Source organism: Humulus lupulus, chromosome 1, assembly GCF_963169125.1.
Source record: "Humulus lupulus chromosome 1, drHumLupu1.1, whole genome shotgun sequence".
Taxonomy (NCBI): Eukaryota; Viridiplantae; Streptophyta; class Magnoliopsida; order Rosales; family Cannabaceae; genus Humulus; species Humulus lupulus.
Window position 1 is genome coordinate 97,335,443 of NC_084793.1, and position 17,979 is coordinate 97,353,421.

The 17,979-nt window shown below is 35.9% G+C and overlaps 1 protein-coding gene across 1 annotated transcript; it reads right to left on the bottom strand.

Annotated features, from left to right (window-relative positions):
• Positions 1 to 4,222: 4,222 nt before the first annotated feature.
• Positions 4,223 to 17,303, bottom strand: LOC133818547 (uncharacterized). Its single transcript, XM_062251471.1, has 9 exons — positions 16,374 to 17,303; positions 16,038 to 16,241; positions 15,254 to 15,939; positions 14,808 to 15,094; positions 14,558 to 14,703; positions 14,363 to 14,494; positions 5,650 to 5,797; positions 4,659 to 4,879; positions 4,223 to 4,366 (listed from the first exon to the last, which is right to left on the bottom strand). The coding sequence occupies exons 1-9, from the start codon at positions 17,301 to 17,303 to the stop codon at positions 4,223 to 4,225; spliced, it is 2,898 nt and encodes a 965-aa protein (XP_062107455.1).
• Between the last annotated feature and the right edge of the window lie 676 nt (positions 17,304 to 17,979).

A 17,979-nucleotide genomic window follows, 5' to 3' on the forward strand; every position in this document is an offset into this window, starting at 1 on the left:
ACAAGAATGTGCCTGCGAAATCCCAAAAACAAAGACATTTGGGAAAGGTCCGAGCTGAAGCCCTCGAGGAAGAAGTAGTTCGATTACTAAAATGGGGGTTTATCCGGGAAGCAAAATACCCGACCTAGGTTTCCAATCCTGTGCTAGTCTCGAAGCCGAATGAGAAGTGGAGAACCTGTATCGACTTCTCCAACCTAAACAAAGCATGTCCCAAGGACTATTTCCCGCTGCCAAGGATTGATAAGTTGGTAGATGCGACGGCAGGTCAAGAGCTCATGTATTTCATGGACACGTACTCTAGATATTACCAGATCGAGATGAACCCTGCAGACCAGGAGCATATTATTTTCATGACCGAGCATAACATATATTGCTACAAAGTTATGCCATTCGGATTGAAGAATGTCAGGGCCACATACCAACGCTTGGTTAACAAGATGTTTGCTAACCAGATCGGAAAATATGGAGGTGTATGTCGATGACATGCTTGTCAATTCAAAGAGTGCTGAAAACCATTTATCTAATCTGGAAGAATGTTTTGGAATATTAAGGAGGTATGACATGAAGCTGAATCCCCAGAAATGCACTTCCTGGGTGGCATCTAGAAAGTTTCTGGGATTCATAGTCAACATGAGGGGAATAGAGGAAAATCCGAAAAAAATTAGATCATTGTTAGAAATTCCTTCACATAGGTCGCGTAAAGAAGTTCAAAGCCTAACTAGAAGGTTGGCAGCTTTGAATCACTTCATTTCAAAATCCATTGACAAGTGTTTTCCATTCTATAACTTGCTTAGAGGAAACAAGAAATTTGAGTGGACCGAGGAGTGCAAGCAGGCATTCCACGACCTAAAACCACATCTGGCCAAACCCCCGATACTATTTAAACCAATATCTAGAGAGCCTTTATTCCTTTATCTAACCGTGACAGAGAATGCAGTCAGTGCCGTGTTAGTTCGAGAAGAAGACCGTGCTCAGAAACTAGTATATTATGTGAGCAAGAGACTTCTCAGAGCCGAGTCACGATACCTACTGATAGAGAAGCTTACACTCTATCTAATATTGGCTTCCAGAAAGCTCCGGCCATACATCCAGCCCCATTCTATCAACGTCTTGACCGACCAACCTTTAAGGCAGGTTTTGCAAAAACCTGAAACGTCGGGACATCTTTTGAAATGGGCCATCAGACTTAGCCAGTTCGAGATATTGTACATGCCATGGACCTCAATCAAGAGTCAGGCCCTTGTTGATTTTATGGCAGAACACACTGGTTTTCAAGAAGAGCTCTTGAGGGAGCCGGTGCAGGAGTTATGGAAATTCTTTGTTGACAGATCGTCAAATGAGAATGGATCAGAAGCTGGGATCATCTTAATCTCACCAGAAGGGCATAGGTTCCATACAACTCTGATATTCAGATTTGACGCATCCAATAACGAAGCAGAATATAAAGCCTTGTTGGCAGGACTGAGGGTGGCAAGAGAGTTGAAGGCGAAAGCCATCCAGTGTTATAGTGATTCCCAGCTCATGGTGAATCAGGTATTGGGAGAATACAAAGCTCGAGGCATCAAGATGGCAGCCTACCTAGCTAAGGTAATGGGGGAACTTTCTGAATTTGAGTACAACTCTATTGAACAGATACCCTGCAAGAAGAATTCTAATGCTGATGCTTTGGCACGACTTGCTACCACGAAAGAGGCTGAAACATTAAATGTAGTGCTAGTGGAGTTCTTGGAGAGCCCAAGTGTAACAAGAGAAGCAACGGAGGTCAGAATGATTGACACAAGACCGATCTGGATGACTCCTATAATGGAGTATCTCACAACTGGAAAGTTACCTGATGACAGAAAAGACGCGAGAAAAATACTCTATCAAGCTCCAAGGTATGTAACAGTCGACGGGACCTTATATCGGCGTGGCCATTCATTGCCTCTCCTGCGATGTGTTCTGCCTGAGGAAGTAAAAACCATTTTTCAAGAAATACATGAAGGTTTTTGTGGAGATCATGCTGGGGGGCAAAATCTGGCACTAAAGGTATTGCGATAGGGCTATTTTTGGCCCATTTTAACGAAATATTCGATCTTGTATGTCCATAAGTGTGAAAAATGCTAGTGTTCGCCATAGTTTCCTGAGCTGCGCTAGTCGAGCTAACAATGGTTACCTCCCTGTGGCCATTTGCAGCATGGGGAATTGATCTGATAGGTTCCCTACCAGTGGGAAAAGGAGGAGTATGCGGTAGTGGCAATCGATTATTTCATGAAGTGGGTAGAAGGAGAACCTCTGGCAACCATCACTTCAAAGAAAGTTCTGAATTTTGTTGTAAAAAGTATCATTTGTCGATTTGGACTCCCTAAGAAGATCGTGTCAGATAATGGGACACAGTTCGATAGTGATCTCTTAACAAACTTTTGTGAAAGATACGACATAACAAAGAGTTTCTCATCGGTAGCATACCCACAAGCCAACAGGCAGTTCGAGGCTGAGAATAAGACCCTTAAGGTGAGCCTGAAGAAGAAGTTGGATGAAGCCAAAGGATTATGGCCTGAACAGCTCTCGCAAATACTCTGGGCCTGCCGAACTTCTCACAGATCCTCCATGGGGCACACTCCTTTTTCCCTAATTTTTGGAAGCGAGGCCATGCTTCCAATTGAAGCAATGGTAACTATTCACAGGCAAAGGACGTTTGATCAAGAGCAGAATAACAGGCTACTTAATGCATCTCTCGATCTAATCGAAGAAAAATGAGAGGAATCGCAATTACAGCTCACCCATTTTAAACAAAAGATCACTCGCTATTTCAATTCAAAAGTCAAGGGGTGTAGACTGGGATCAGGCAATCTGGTTCTCCGAAGGGTCTTTTTTGTGAATAAAGACCCTAAGGATGGTGTGTTGGGCCCGAACTAGGAAGGACCATACCAGTTTGTAGAGGTCTTACGCGAGGGAACTTTTAAGCTAGCTCAGCTGAATGGGGAAGTAGTCCCACGAACTTGGAATGCTCTTCACTTGAAAAAGTATTATCAATAGTACTATCATCAATTTAAGGCTTGTTTATAAAATTCGTTTCAATTAAATAATAGATGGATTATTAACTAAACACTTCTTAGTTTTATTATTACAAGCTCGTGTTCTCATAATTGTAAAAGCAACCGGGAAAGTTTATACATTCTGGTTGCTTGGGGGGCACATAACCGAGGTCAGTGAGTTTTTTTATTAAAAAACAAAATCAAGCCTACTCGGATAAGATTAAAAACTTAGAAGCTTGTAAAAATTGATTATTCAATGGCTTTTTAAAGCTCGAATCTTCAATAAACCTAGGACAAACTAAGCTTTAATTCATCTATAACTTTGGATATAACCGAGTCCGAAACTTAGATATTGGAAAATTTTGATTATTCAAAGGTTTTTTAAAGCCTGCGTTTTCAATTAACCTAGTGCGAACTAAGTATAAGCCATCTAAAACCCTGGATATAACTAGGTCTAAGGCCTGATTCTCAACAGGTATAATGTTATTAAGCTTATTAAAACCATGGACATAACCAGGTCCAAGGCCTGATTCTTAATAGGTACGATGCAAATAAGCGAGCAGAACTTTGGATACACCCAAGATTGAAATAATTTACCTCGATCTAAAGACGATTCTTAAGATTTCCAATGTGCAAAAGTCTAAGAATTCATAAACATGCGAATAGTAAAGAAGACAAGTAGATTACAAGTTAGATGTATATTCAAAACACATCCTCAAGCTAAGCTTGGAGGCAACTTTTTTTATTCCAAGGGATTGTTGGAAAATGATTACAAAAGAAAATCATAAATGAGATTATTGGGCTCTGTCAGCTCGTCCGGCCGAAGTAACCTCCTCACCATCTCCCTCCGCTGCTCCGGAAGCCTCACTAGTTTCTGAGGGTTCTTGCAAAAGTCAAACCTTGAATTTAGCAAGGTATGGATTCCACAGCCCGAGCTCCATGAAGGAGAAGTTCCCATCTTGGTTGAAATCCCATCAATGGTAAAGCATCTCCTCCATGGTTAATGATGACAATGTCGCTTCCTCCTTGGCTTTAACTTCGGCCTTGAGTAGCTTTGCTTTGAGCTCACCATTCTCGGCCTACAGCTGTTCAGCAAGGCGGTTCACCTTTGTGACCTGAGCTTGGGAAGCGGACAATGTGGTGTTTGCGGCCTGGTCGCCTTCTTGGGAAGAGATAAGAGCAGTCTTAGCCGCGTGCTCATTCTTCTAAGCAACTGTCAAGGCAGCTTTGGCGGCATTCTCACTTTCATGAACAACGTTCAGGGCGACCTTGGCAGCGGCCAACTCGGCTTGGATCTCTTTGTTTCTAGCCTTACCATGAGCTATTCTTCTGTATTGGGCTAGGACGGACTACAGAATAACAAAACAAGTTAAAAAAAGAGAGGAAGAATACATAGTAAACAAAAAATGAATTAGATGTGGAAGAAGGATTCATGGTGAGGTTCATCCCCATGGCAGATTCGAGGACATCCTCCAGGTTGTGCTCTTCTATGGCCCTCAGATCCCTCACATTGGCTTTATATGCGTGGCCCACCATGTGACTTGCTGTCTCATACACTATACCCCGAAAGGCCTTGGGGATCTTTTCTAGGTCTTGTGGCTCAACCGATATTTGGACAATGGGGGCCTCGACTTGAATTACTTGTAGATGTGGAGGCATGTGTCGAGGGGGAGGAGGGGGAACTTTCCAAACGATGACAGTAGTCACCAAAGCTTGCTCCCCAGCAGAGCTCACATCTTTACCCTTAGAGGGGGATTTTGTAGTGTCCCCCGTTTTCGGAGTGGCCTTCTTCGTCACCCTGGGCCTTTTAGCCTGAAAGGCAGTCCTTAGGTCCGGAGCTCCTATCGATTCCATCTTTTCACCTCAAAAAAACAAAAGGGAGTTAATTCACAAAAGTAATGTTTCAAAGATATAAAAAAAAAAAGAGAAAAAGGGGGAAATGAAGATCCTATCCTCCGGGCTAGGGGAGGAATCTATTACCACCAGCTCGGGTGTATGAACCGGGATAAGCACGACCTTCGGCTCTGGGATTAATGGAGGGGAGGGGGAATCTAAGGATACAATCTCTAAGATCCTAGAGGGTTCAGGTCCCTCCTCGGGGCTGGATTCGTCTACATACTGTCTAAACCCAGGAGCAAATGCTCCTTGGAGTAGAGAAGGCCAAGTCCTAAGGTTGGTTTCGTATTCTTCAAAGATAGAAGATCTAAAATTCAGCGTGTTATCAATTATAACGGTGCCTCTGGGATAGATGTGGTCGTAGCGTACCACCAAGCGATCCATGCATTGGAGGAGAATTACATTTAGGTCCAGATCGATGGGGGGCGGCTAACTAGTTGGTTGGGGTTAAAATGTATTAACATAAAGCTAGTTGCAGCCTGATCTAACTCTCTAAATGGGTAAGGGTTACCTTGGCCGGAGGGGCTGGCTGCTGCCCTTGACGCAGCTCGGTCAGGATCAGGACGTTGCTCAGCTTCGGGAGCCCGCCTTTTTCGCAAGAGAGGCACCTCGTCCTCTTCCTCGTAAATGTCCTCAGCGACTGGCAAGGCCTCTTGAGAAGATGGGAGTTCGAGGATAACTAGGAGTGGGGTTCAAGGCCTCATGGCTAGTGTTGGACCCTTATTAATCAAAATACATGCCAGCATCGTGACATCATTCACAACCTGGCGATAATCTTTTTCCCCAGGGGAAAGACTGGACGGTTTCTCGTACTGACCCCCGAGGGTCATAGATTTGCCCGTCCTTGCAAATATAGCTGCACAAGGAACAAACTCAGTCAGAGCCTAAAAAAAAAGAAGAATATTTTTGAAAGGGACAAAATTCACGTGCTGAAATTACAAAGATAGAGGACTTACGAGGACGGTTGAAGTATCGATATTCGAAGTTCTTGAATCCATTCGACATATAGAATAAATCCTTATAGTCGTTTGGATGGATGGGGAGCTCGAGGAATTAAGAAACCGCGTAAGGTACTAGAACCCATCACCTCGCCATTTCTGGTCGGGGCTCACTTTTAGACAAAAGAAATATAAAATATCTATTGGAGTGGGGATGTCCCACTCATGCTTCAGAAACAAATATTTTAGCCCCGCCAAAGAAAGTGTAACCCCTAAGCTACCTAATATTAAACCAAAAAACCCTTCAGTTTCTATACTCCAAGTGGGTATTCTTTAAACCAATTTGCCATTAGGGTTACCCAAGATTAACCCATAAATTTAATCATTTTTTGGATGTCTTATTTCTAAAACATGTTTGGGTTCACTCATTGAGCCTAAACTGAAACCTATTTCCTATGAGCATTTAGAACTAGCCTAACGGTAACAAACAATGACCGATGTTAATGAACATTGTTGAGAATAGAAATCTCATGGGATAATGATGAACAAAAAAAAGGAAAGGAAACTTTTTAAACCAGAGGATAAAGTACTTACAGGAAATATGTACGATTCGAAGAAGATGTAATTGCAGCCACGGGAAGCTCCTGAAAAGCTTCTGAAGGTCTAGAACATGGTGAAAGTTATGGGAATTTTGGAGAAGAATAAAGGGAGCTTGAGAGTTCAAAAAGGAGAAATTTTTTAATACAAAGGTGGTGAGGTTTGAAGGCTGATCACCATATTTATACGTAAACTACAGAAATTAATCTAGGCCATCCAATTGGGTTAGCTCAAGATCCAAGGGCCAAGATTAAATAGACCAGATGGCGGCAGAAAGTTGACAAGATAATTATTTCATTCCTCGAAACCTGAACAGATGTAAAACGCGAAGGCCACGTGTCCAGTACTCAAGTAGTAGGCAGACACGATTTTATATGACATAAGTCTAAAAGCCCCTAATATGTATGTCAGAAGATAACGACATCAAACAAGAGCAGGGGCTTGGGGGGCAAATGTTTTACCCTAATTTTAGCACGAGTTCACTCACTCAGTTTGGGTACAGCTGGCAGGTAAATATGTGGAAAAGATAACCAAGTAGAATACCTAATCATTAACTACTTGAGCATTTTGAGGTTCATGGCGATCAGACCCGATATTGGGCGTCCTGGATCATTACGAGCTAGGAGTCAGGTAGCTGTCAAGCTTGAGCTTGTATGAGATATTCAGCTCGTAAGGACCAAGATATAGTGCATACTAAAGGATCCCAAGAGACTCGAGGATTCTTTATACGTTCATTAATAACCACGCTGCATCATATTTATGTCATTTACTACCCAAGATAGCAGGAACGTGTTTATTATGTTGTCTGATCATATCCCAATGTAAATGGGAATAATCTCTATTAATTATATACCATATGTGTAATTACGCCTTTTGATTACACGGTGACCCAAGCCTGTCCATGGAATTCCCCTATAATTACTGGGAATATTAGACAGGAAAGGGCATGATTATTCTGTATTACTGAAACTCTGCCAAAATAGAGAGAGAAATAATAATAATATTGACTCGTGGACTAGGTGGATTTTAACCACTGAACCACGTAAAAGTTCAGTGCTTTTGAGTACGTTCTTGTTATTTCATTACGGTTTATTACTAAGCACTAATCTACCCTTTTTACTTCTTAATTTCTCGTTGGCGAAAAACCGCGTCAACAAACATATATAGGAGTTCATTGCAACCTCAGGATTAAGATTATCGTGTATATGATCATCGTTTGATGTGTTTGATTAATACTATGAAACAATGTTTAAACAAGTATTAACAAATCACATCTGGTCCAGTTCTACATACTCTCAGCATGCAAAGTACCTCAACTAAAGTGTCCTGCTACACTAGTAACCCGGATCTAGGTCACTTGTATTCATAATACTAGTGGATCGTACTAGCAGTAATTAATCTAAAGATTCCATAACTTTATTTTACTGCGAACTATTTAAGTTTATTATCTTAATCTCGATCCTCCCATACCAATATGAGATTAAGACCACATAGATAAACTTTAGAATTTTCTGATATTCACTTAATCTTATCATATAATATCGGACATAGTCTATATATATAATAATTCAATTCACTTATTTATTTCATTTAAAAAATTTATCAACTACGATTGCTTTAAGGGAACTATTCTCAACAATCTCCCACTTACCCTAAAGAAAATTGAGACATCTCTTTTAATTTTTCAATCATATTCTCATGACCAATTTTGTCTAACAAAGTCTTTGTAACAATTTTGTAAAGAACTATTTTGAAGTTATCTTCAAGATTATTACATCAATTATGTAAAATTGTCTTGTATTCAATGATACTTCATTTCATGTGCTTGACCCTCTCATGATTTCTAGTTCTTTTAGAATAGTTGTATCTCCATTGCTTTTGCAATAAGATGCCAACTGTTTATTCTAGTCTGAAAACCTATCCAGAATGTTAAAGAACTTAACTAAATCAAATAGCCTATTTAACTGGTTGTAGCTGCTATATTTCGGCTTTTGTAGTGAAACATATAAATCTGAAATGTCTAACACATTTCTAGATTAATGTGTTTCGTCCATAGTTATGGAAGCTGGTCTCTGCCTAAATACACATACATATAATCTCTATTATATTTAAGATACTCAAAATTAAGTCCTTATAATTATTTAATGACTCAATCCATAATGGAATGCCAACTGCTAACTATTCCCACCGTTTATCAAATGTCAATTCGAAATATAATATTCGATACATTAAACAATCTATCACTGACTTTTAGGAATAATTGTCTCATGTCCTCTTTTCTAGTAAAATAATAAATTGACATTTATTATTTAGATAATACATCCTCTTTACCGGGAATGCAAAAAAGTCTTTCTTGGATTTTTGTAAACTAAAGTATTTAAGCTTCTTATCAATATAAGTTGCTTGAGACAGAGCCTAAGGATTGTTCTTTCAATCTCTATAGAATTGAATGTATAGAATATTCTTGGCTTTTCTAAATCTAATATTTAGAAATTTTCAGCTAACCCTTTCTTTTCTATTGACGACATGTCTACATCATTCTCAATTATTAGAACGTTGTCAATATTAAGAATAAGAATCACTACAGAATTTTTGTGGTTGAGATCTTCAAATGATTTTGTCATGTCAGCCTTTCCAGTAAAGACTACTTAGACATTCATTTAAATTAATCTCATAATCCATGCATAAAGCAGTGGATAAGAGTATGTAAATAGATTTAAGTTTGGTTACAGTAGAAAATATTTATTCAAGTAATAAATTCTTCTTTCTGTTTATGGCCTTAGGCTATTAACATAACTTCGAAAAGTCTGTACTTTCCTCTGTTATCCTATTCATCTTGAATATCCTGTTTCAAACTGAAGTTCAATGAATATTAGTTGGATGTTCAAGAATCCAGATGACATAGAATTCCAAACTCCATTTCTAGATTCATGGTATCTCAACCATTATTTTCTGTAAAACTTTTTCATTTCATATACTAGTATGTGAATGAAGTATATTAGATTGTGTTAGACACACTTTATCTATACTACATGTGTACTGGAGTAGTTACTAACTAATGCTCCCACTACATTAATGCTTTACAAAATTTGTGAAATTCTTTGGTTTTATCATTGTTTAATTATCAATAACTTGCTTACTTGACTTGCAGTCATTATTTCTAGTATAACTAACTAGAAAATATAGTGATTATAATAATCATGCTTCATTAAAGTAGCATTAAAGAAATACAAACTATTTTGTAATCTTTTATGGTTATTAAACTATTTCACTAAATGACTTCATGGAAAATTTTCAATTTATTCACATAACCACTTGTGAATCCCAACTTCTAAGTCTTTGATGTTGTATAATCAAATATTTACAGAGTATAACAATTGTTAAAATTATAAAAATAATAAAGACGATAATGACTACTCATTATCTAATCTTATCTGATATGATTATATTCCATTTCCAAAATACTAATTATGCTTAGCGTTCTAGTTGTATGTGAATTGAGTTTGAATTCCAAGTTCACATGCAAACTACTTGAATTCCAAATTCGAGTTTAGACTTCCTTTTGAATAGATCAAACAAGTCTCTAGGTGACTTTACTTTTAATGTTACATAAAAATTTCTAGAAATTTTCTTTGCATTTGATCAAAGTTTAAACATATCTAAAATAGATGTCAATCAATATTGACTTACTATTTATTATTTATTTTAGCTTTGAACATTAAAATGTTCAACATACATCTTTATGTATTAGCTAAATGATTATGTGATTTTTGAGCCTTTATTAGAGAAAGGTCTTTCGGTTAATAATTAATAGACTATTTAAACAGGGAGATAATCATTAAAGGGTTGCAATAAAAGATTGTCTTTTATTTGTTATATGTATCTAATTAATTACAAGCCAATCTCAAAAAATAAATTCACATTTATGTTTCACTTAACTATGGTTGGAATAAGATGTCTCACTAAATCTATGATTTTCACATTATTGAATAATTCATAATTATCATTTATACTCAATGATGAAATAGTGGAAACAAGTATATTTCAAAAAATAACAACTGAATTTATTATTCAAAAGAAATATTAAGCTTGTTCATTCATCAAATAAGGAATCTAAAAACATAGTTTCTAGAAAGAATTATAGAACTACTTTAATGAAAAAAGAACTTAATACAAAGTTGAAAATGAATTTCCATGTCAGTTATCTCTTGGTCTACCAATCTACAATCATTTTCTTGTTTTTCTTTCGCATTATTTTCTTTTCTTGAATAATGCGTTCCTAAAAACAAGACAAAAATATGGTGGGATAAAAATTTGAATAAACTATTCAAATATATTAAAAAGAGATGAGCAAGTCATATTTACCCTTTCTTCTTGCACACTTCTTAAGTGATCAAAATAATCTCTTTTGACCATTTCCCATATCTCGTATGTAGATCTGAGGTTCACATATCTCAATTTAAGATCGTCTGGCATAGTTTTCAGTATGTAATGACGAGCCAAATAATCAGATCTCATCCAATTCGCATATTTTTGATGACTATCATAATCAGATAAATTTGATGGCTTATTTGGAGGCACATCAATGATTGCATCATAGACTTTTAGTTCATCTAGAATTATGTGTATGCTTATGTACCAAACATCTAGATTGTCGAAGTCTAAATGAAAATTACTTATTAAGACATCACGAGGATCAACTGGTTCTTTTTCATTTTGAAGTTCTTGATCAGGATTAAGAGGATTAACCATTGTTGCTGGAAATAAATAAATAAAATATAATGAATTAAAACATATAATAAACATCATATTTTATTTGGAAAAGTAAATATGATGCGTGAATACAAAATATAAAAACACATAAAAATATATACTAATCCACGATAAATTAATTTGAAAAGTCAATGAACCACCTTATGGTAGGTCAGACTAACTTCAAATTAATTTAGAGAAAAATCTCAATTTCAAAAGTGAAAACTTAAAAATGACATTTTCTCTTTTGACTTATGAACTACCGCTAGTTTGGTCAAGATGCACTAGTCGTGTTCGAAAGCCTAGATACACCTTTTGAGTGTAACCCATTATTTTCAATCAATGACTTAACTCAAGAGTGTGCCTTAGGGTTAGACAAACTTTAAATACATCACTAATCATATTCTCATAAGAAAAGTCAACCTTGAGATAAAATAAACATATTCAGAAGCCTTTCCTTAGGGAGGCTGCAAATGGAGGCGATACAAGGCCCTTCCTATGCCTCTCGGTGTTCAACCAATAATGGATACCATAGGACTTATTGTCATAACTCCCTCTCCCACTCACTATTTTGGAAAATTGTGTTTTTCACAAAATCAATATTTTTTAATTTGGTTGTAAAAATAAATTTAATTATTTTTACAAAATGATATTCTATTAATTACTAATCTAATTAAGCAAAATAAAAAAAATAAAATTGTTCCCTTAATTCTAATTCTGATTTAACTAAGAGAATCTCATTTTTATTTTTAAAATATTTTTCATCAAAACAACAAATTAAACAACTTTAATTTTGATTTACCATCTTAACTAATTAAGACTAAATTTATTATTATATGAATTAAAACATATAACAAAAATATAGGACGTTCCTAATAGCATATTTCTACACGAATGTAATGCATGCTAGTTGCATACTGTGTGGGTATATGAATGACATGTTATAATGCATGAGAAAATATTAAATATTTTAATCACATTCAAACATTGATAATAACTAAATAAAATAAAAGCGAGAATGGTAACTTTTGGGTATTTCTAGAAAAATTACAACACTTGCAAAATATACATGAAAAAATGTAGGGAATTTACTCATTTAGTATCCTAGGTTTTTGCAAAGTATCAATTTGGTACCCTCTATTTTCAATAATGCTCATATGGTACCATGTATTTTAAAATTATACAAATTTGATACCCTAGACTCAGATTTGATTGATAAAATTTTGTCAATATGATCAAATTGTCATCAGTTATATGTAATTAAGTAATTAAATTTAAATTTGGAACTTACATAATTGACAGCAGTTTGATTAAATTGGTAAAATTTTATTAATTAAATTTGAATTTAGGGTACCAAATATGTACAATTTTAAAATACAGGGTACCATATGAGCATTATTGAAAACAGAGGGTATCAAAATGATACTTTGCAAAAACACAGGGTACCAAATGGTTACCTACCCTAAAAATGTAACCATAAGGCTTGATTAAGAACACTTTGATCTTGATCCTTGAGATGTAGTCTTGTTGAGCCAATGCCACCCTTTTTTCATATCCATTTTGAATTATACAACTTTTTAATTATTTAAAAAAAACTTTTTAAAAAATTAAACTTTGGGTTTTAGCACCCAAAAGTTTCAAAGGCCCAATTTGAATTTGGGTGATTTAATTCAAAAAATAAAATTAAATAATTTAATTTTTATAAATAAAAATTCAAGATAATTTTAATTTTGGGATATTTTAATTATGGAAGATAACAATTAATTTTTTTTTAATTAAGGTAAATAATCACCATTATTTCAATTAAACAAATTTCAAAATTAAAACTATTTTAATTCAATTTCTTATTTTTAATTAAATGAATAATTAAAAATATAATTATGGTCACAACACACTAGGTGTTGTACCAAGGGGCGTGGCAGCTGGTACTCTGGCAGTGGGGCTTAGGTGAGCGCATGAGGTTCGCGGCAGGGGCACGGTGGCTGGGCGCAAGGGCACGACTGCTGGGCACGCAGGGCGTGACTGCTTGGGTGTGCAAGGACGTGTTGGCTGGCAGCACACACGTGGCTGGCTAGGCAGCACCTCAGGTTCGTGCTCGGGGTTCGGGCTCGGGCTTGTGGTCGGGGTCACAACATAATTTTATACCCAGAATTTTTAAACAAAAATTACAAAATTCTTATACCTAAAAATGGTTTACATATTTCATCTAGAAATTTTAAGAACAATTCCTAAGCCCAAAAGCATTATAATAAAAAACCCTTAAGAATCTATCATCATGAAAATAAACATTCATCCATAAAAATATATATCACATATAATATAAAAATGCATATAATCCAACACAACAATTAATAATATGTATAGATTAATGACCCGCTTTGGTACCAATTGTTGGAAAACATTCAGAGTGCACATTTAAAACTTTGTGTGGTGGGTCCATCATGTTGATTTATTAAGGAACAACAACAATAAAAAAAATTTCATTAATCATATAAACAATTTATATGACCAAGAAAACAATCCAGAAACATTAACATACAATATAATTAATCATGCAACAAATATATATAAATATACAATATATTTGTATATAACATATAAACACAAAAATTCAAGAACATATAAACAATTACCTCTTGAAGCCTATCAAGTGTTATTGAGTCTTTTTATATTTTTATTGATCTTCCTATCCAAAGCTTTGAGTACTCAAACTATGATCTTTCGAAGTGTTCCTTACACATCAAGATGTGTGTGGACACATAGAGAACATGGGTTTGTATTTTAGGAATCACAAATATTTCTCAACACATGAGAACTTGGATTATGGTCTGAGAATAGCTAGAATAAAGAAGAAGAAGAAAAATAGTTTTATCTGAAAAAAACTCTGAGAACTAATCTTTTTTTTTTTTTTGATAAAAAAGAAGAATATATTCCACCAAACAAATTACACCAGCAAGTTCAAAGACCAAGCCACAAGCACAACAACTTACAACATCCCAACAAACTCAGTAAGATAACAATTCTTGTTCAGAACAATTTGACTCAGCCGACCATGTAATCTAGCTTTAAGACACATCTTGTTCATACTAACTAAGCATTGAGGAGTGTAGGAATAATTAGAAAAAAAATGCATAAATTTCTATTACACCAGATATTATAAACCGCAGTTGCCAAAGAAGCTACAGAAATGCGATGCATCAAATTTTTAGGCTTCCCTTCTAACCACTTCGTCCAATTTTCAAATTGATTCGGCCAAATACCAGGACCCAACCAATTCTTAAGCAGCTCCCAAACCTATTGATAAAAAACACAGTCGAAGAATAAGTGCATATGAGATTCCTCAACACTCTCACAAACCGGACACAGCTGAGAGCTAACATCAATCTGGCAATGAATCAGATTATCTCTAGTCAGTAAATGGCCAAGAACTGATTGCCAAAGCATAAAACGATGCTTGGGAATAGATAGACTACACCACATTGCCTTAGCAACATCGGGTCCCTCTAAAGCATGTTACTAAACAGAACCTTCAAATTCAGTCTACCATGCATAGCCGAAATCCCCAAATCCAATTTAGAAAATGTCTCTCTCAAGTAGCATAACTTACGCCAATACCAACTAACATCTGGTTTCAGCTGATAAGACCAGAAAGAATGTCCTTTAAGATACATCTCATCAATCCATTTCACCCATAACACATCTTTCTTAGAAGACAAAGCCCAAATATATTTAGCCAAAAGAACTTTGTTCCAATTAGAACCCTCCTTAAAACCCAGACCACCCAACACTTTAGGAAGACAAACTTGAGACCAAGAGGGACAATGGAACTTGTAGCGATTGTTTTTGGATCTCCATAAGAAGTTACGACACAACCTGTCAATTTCTTGAATGACACTATATGGAAGCATAAAAATATTCATCCAATAATTGCGAATGCCCAGCAAAACAGAAAAAATCAGCTGAGTTCTCCCCGCAGAAGATAAGTGTCTACTCACCCAAACATGGAGTCTAGCCTGAATTTTCTATATTATCTCACCACAATCAGCAACCTACCATCTCATGGGCCTAAGAGAAACTCCCAGGTACTTCAAAGGAAAACTCCCCTCTCCAAGTGCAACAGACCTCAGAATAATATTCTTGACCTCAGCTGCCACACCCCCAAAGAATATTTGGGATTTACCCAAATTAGCAGCTAGACCAGAACAATGGAAAAACTTCGAAAAACCTTCAAATAAAATCTGAACTGATCTAAAATTCCCCTTACAAAACAATATCAGATCATCCGCAAAACACAAATTAACAAGCTGCAAATGCTTACACATGGGATGAAATCTAAACTCTCTGTGATGAGAAGCTTGCTTAAGAAGTCTAGTGAGGTACTCCATGACCAGCACAAAAAGCAGAGGAGAGATGGGGTCTCCTTGTCTTAATCCTTTCCTCCCTTCAAAACTTCCTTGTAATCTCCCATTTAACATAAGAGTATAAGAAGTACCCGTCAAGCAAGTCATTATCCATTGAATAAACCTTCTAGGAAAACAAAAAGCTGTCAAGATATCCTCCATAAAAACCCAATCAACAAAGTCATACGCCTTACTGAGATCAATTTTTATCAAACACTGGGGAGAAATATTCTTCCTAGTATAGCCATGAAGAAGATCTTGAAGAATTAAAATATTATGAGCAACCTGTCTATTCTTTATAAAGGCTCCTTGATTTTGATGAATAATCATAGGGAGAATCTTAGCCAACCGGAAACAAATCATCTTAGAAATACATTTATAAAGTGTGTACAATAGGCTATAGGTCTATAATTAGTGGCCGTTGTGGGAGAATCAACCTTAGGAATAAGAGATAAGATTGTCCCATTCAACTCAGAAGGAATCACACCATGCTCAAAGAACATCAAAATCGCCTCAGAGATTTCTTCCCCTATATCTTTCCAAAGGGCTTTATAAAAACCAGAGCCAAAACCATCTGGACTAGGACTCTTGATTGAGGGGATACTAAATAATGATCTCTTAACATCCTTCTTAGTAAAAGGCTAGATCAAATCAATTTTTTGCTCCAAAGACAAGACGGACCCCTGCTAGAAACAATTAAGATCAACCCGACTAGTTGTTGAACTATTCTTACCCAGAAATCCTTTAAAATGGTTGTTAAAATGAGCAATAACCTCTGGATAAGACTCAACAATCTGACTCTCTTCATTCATAAAACTAGTGATACGGTTCCTCATTCTCCTCTGTTTAAGACTAGCATGAAAGTAAGCTGTGTTCTCATCACCAAATCTAAGCCAATTAATTTTTCTCTTTTGCCGAAGGAAACTCTCATAAAATTTGGACATTCTAGCATACTCAGTAGCCGCCTCTATCTCATCCTGCTGCAACATACTCGAAGAAGGAGACTGCTGCAACAAGAACTGGGCCATCTCATACTTCTGTTTAGCTGCAGCATATTGTTGGACAACATCACCAACTTGCTTCCTATTCAACTGGTTTAAAACAGGTTTGAGCCTCCTTAACTTCTGAATGGTCTGTTGCAAACCATAACCACCAGTTGGTTTAGACCAATTATTAAGGACTGTACTCCGAAAGTCCTTATGATTAGCCCACATATTATAATATATGAATGGCCTAATCCCAGACACCTGAAATTGAACTGTTTTGATGATACAATAACAATGATCAGAAATTGTATCCCAGTTAATATGAGCCTCTAATTCAGGAAAAGTATCAAGCCACTGTTCATTGATAAAAACTCTGTTCAACTTAGAGAAGATTCTTGAACCTTCTTTTTGTTTCTTAGACCAAGTAAAGAAAGATCCACTAGACCATAATTCAGTCAACAAAGCTTTAGCCCTCCATAGCCGACTATCTTCCACTTCTAATTCAGTAACCAGCCTACCTCCAATACGATCATCAAATTCGAAAATAGCATTGAAGTCCCCAACAACCAACCAAGGCTTAATAGTAGCCTGAGGTAAGTATAGTTGAGACCAAAGACTCTTCCTCTCCTCCACTGAATTTCTACCATACACAAAAGACAAATAAGCTTTTTGATTAACTCCCTTGATCTTCACTTCACAATTGATAAGCTGGTTCATTTCCTAAGTAATATTAACTTGAACTATATCATTTTTCCAAACCAAAAATATTCTACCTTCCACTCCCCGATTGCTGTACCAATTCCAACCCAAGAAAACATCCTTCATCATCTCCTCAACCTTATTTCTTTTCAGTTTAGTTTCAAGAAAAGAACCTAAACCAATTTTATTAACAGTGCAAAAATCTAACAAGGATTTTCGCTTATTTCTACTATTTAAACCCCTAATGTTCCAACACAGTAATTTACACCCCTCCATTAGATTGCTGGTTCTCTTGTAACTTCTTCTTTGAAACCTCTTCTTGATTCTCTGAGAACTATTCTTAATTGTATATGTATTGTTGTGTATTTTGTGCGTTTTCTTCTATTTATTTTATATCATATGTATAGAGATTTATACTACCTTATTATTCCTAATAATAATAGTAATATAAATATATTATAATAATAATGATAGGATTTGATTTTAGGTAAATATCTAACTTACCAAATTTGAAAAACCATTTTCAAATAATCAAATAAATAAATAAAAAAAAAATAAAAACTATACAAATACAATATCTATATATGTGGTACACGCATGGCACAATCCTTGGACTATGTCAGCCGTGTACTGCTATTCTCTTTTCAGGGATTTTGTAATTTTCTTTTATTTAATTATAATCTATCACCCAAAA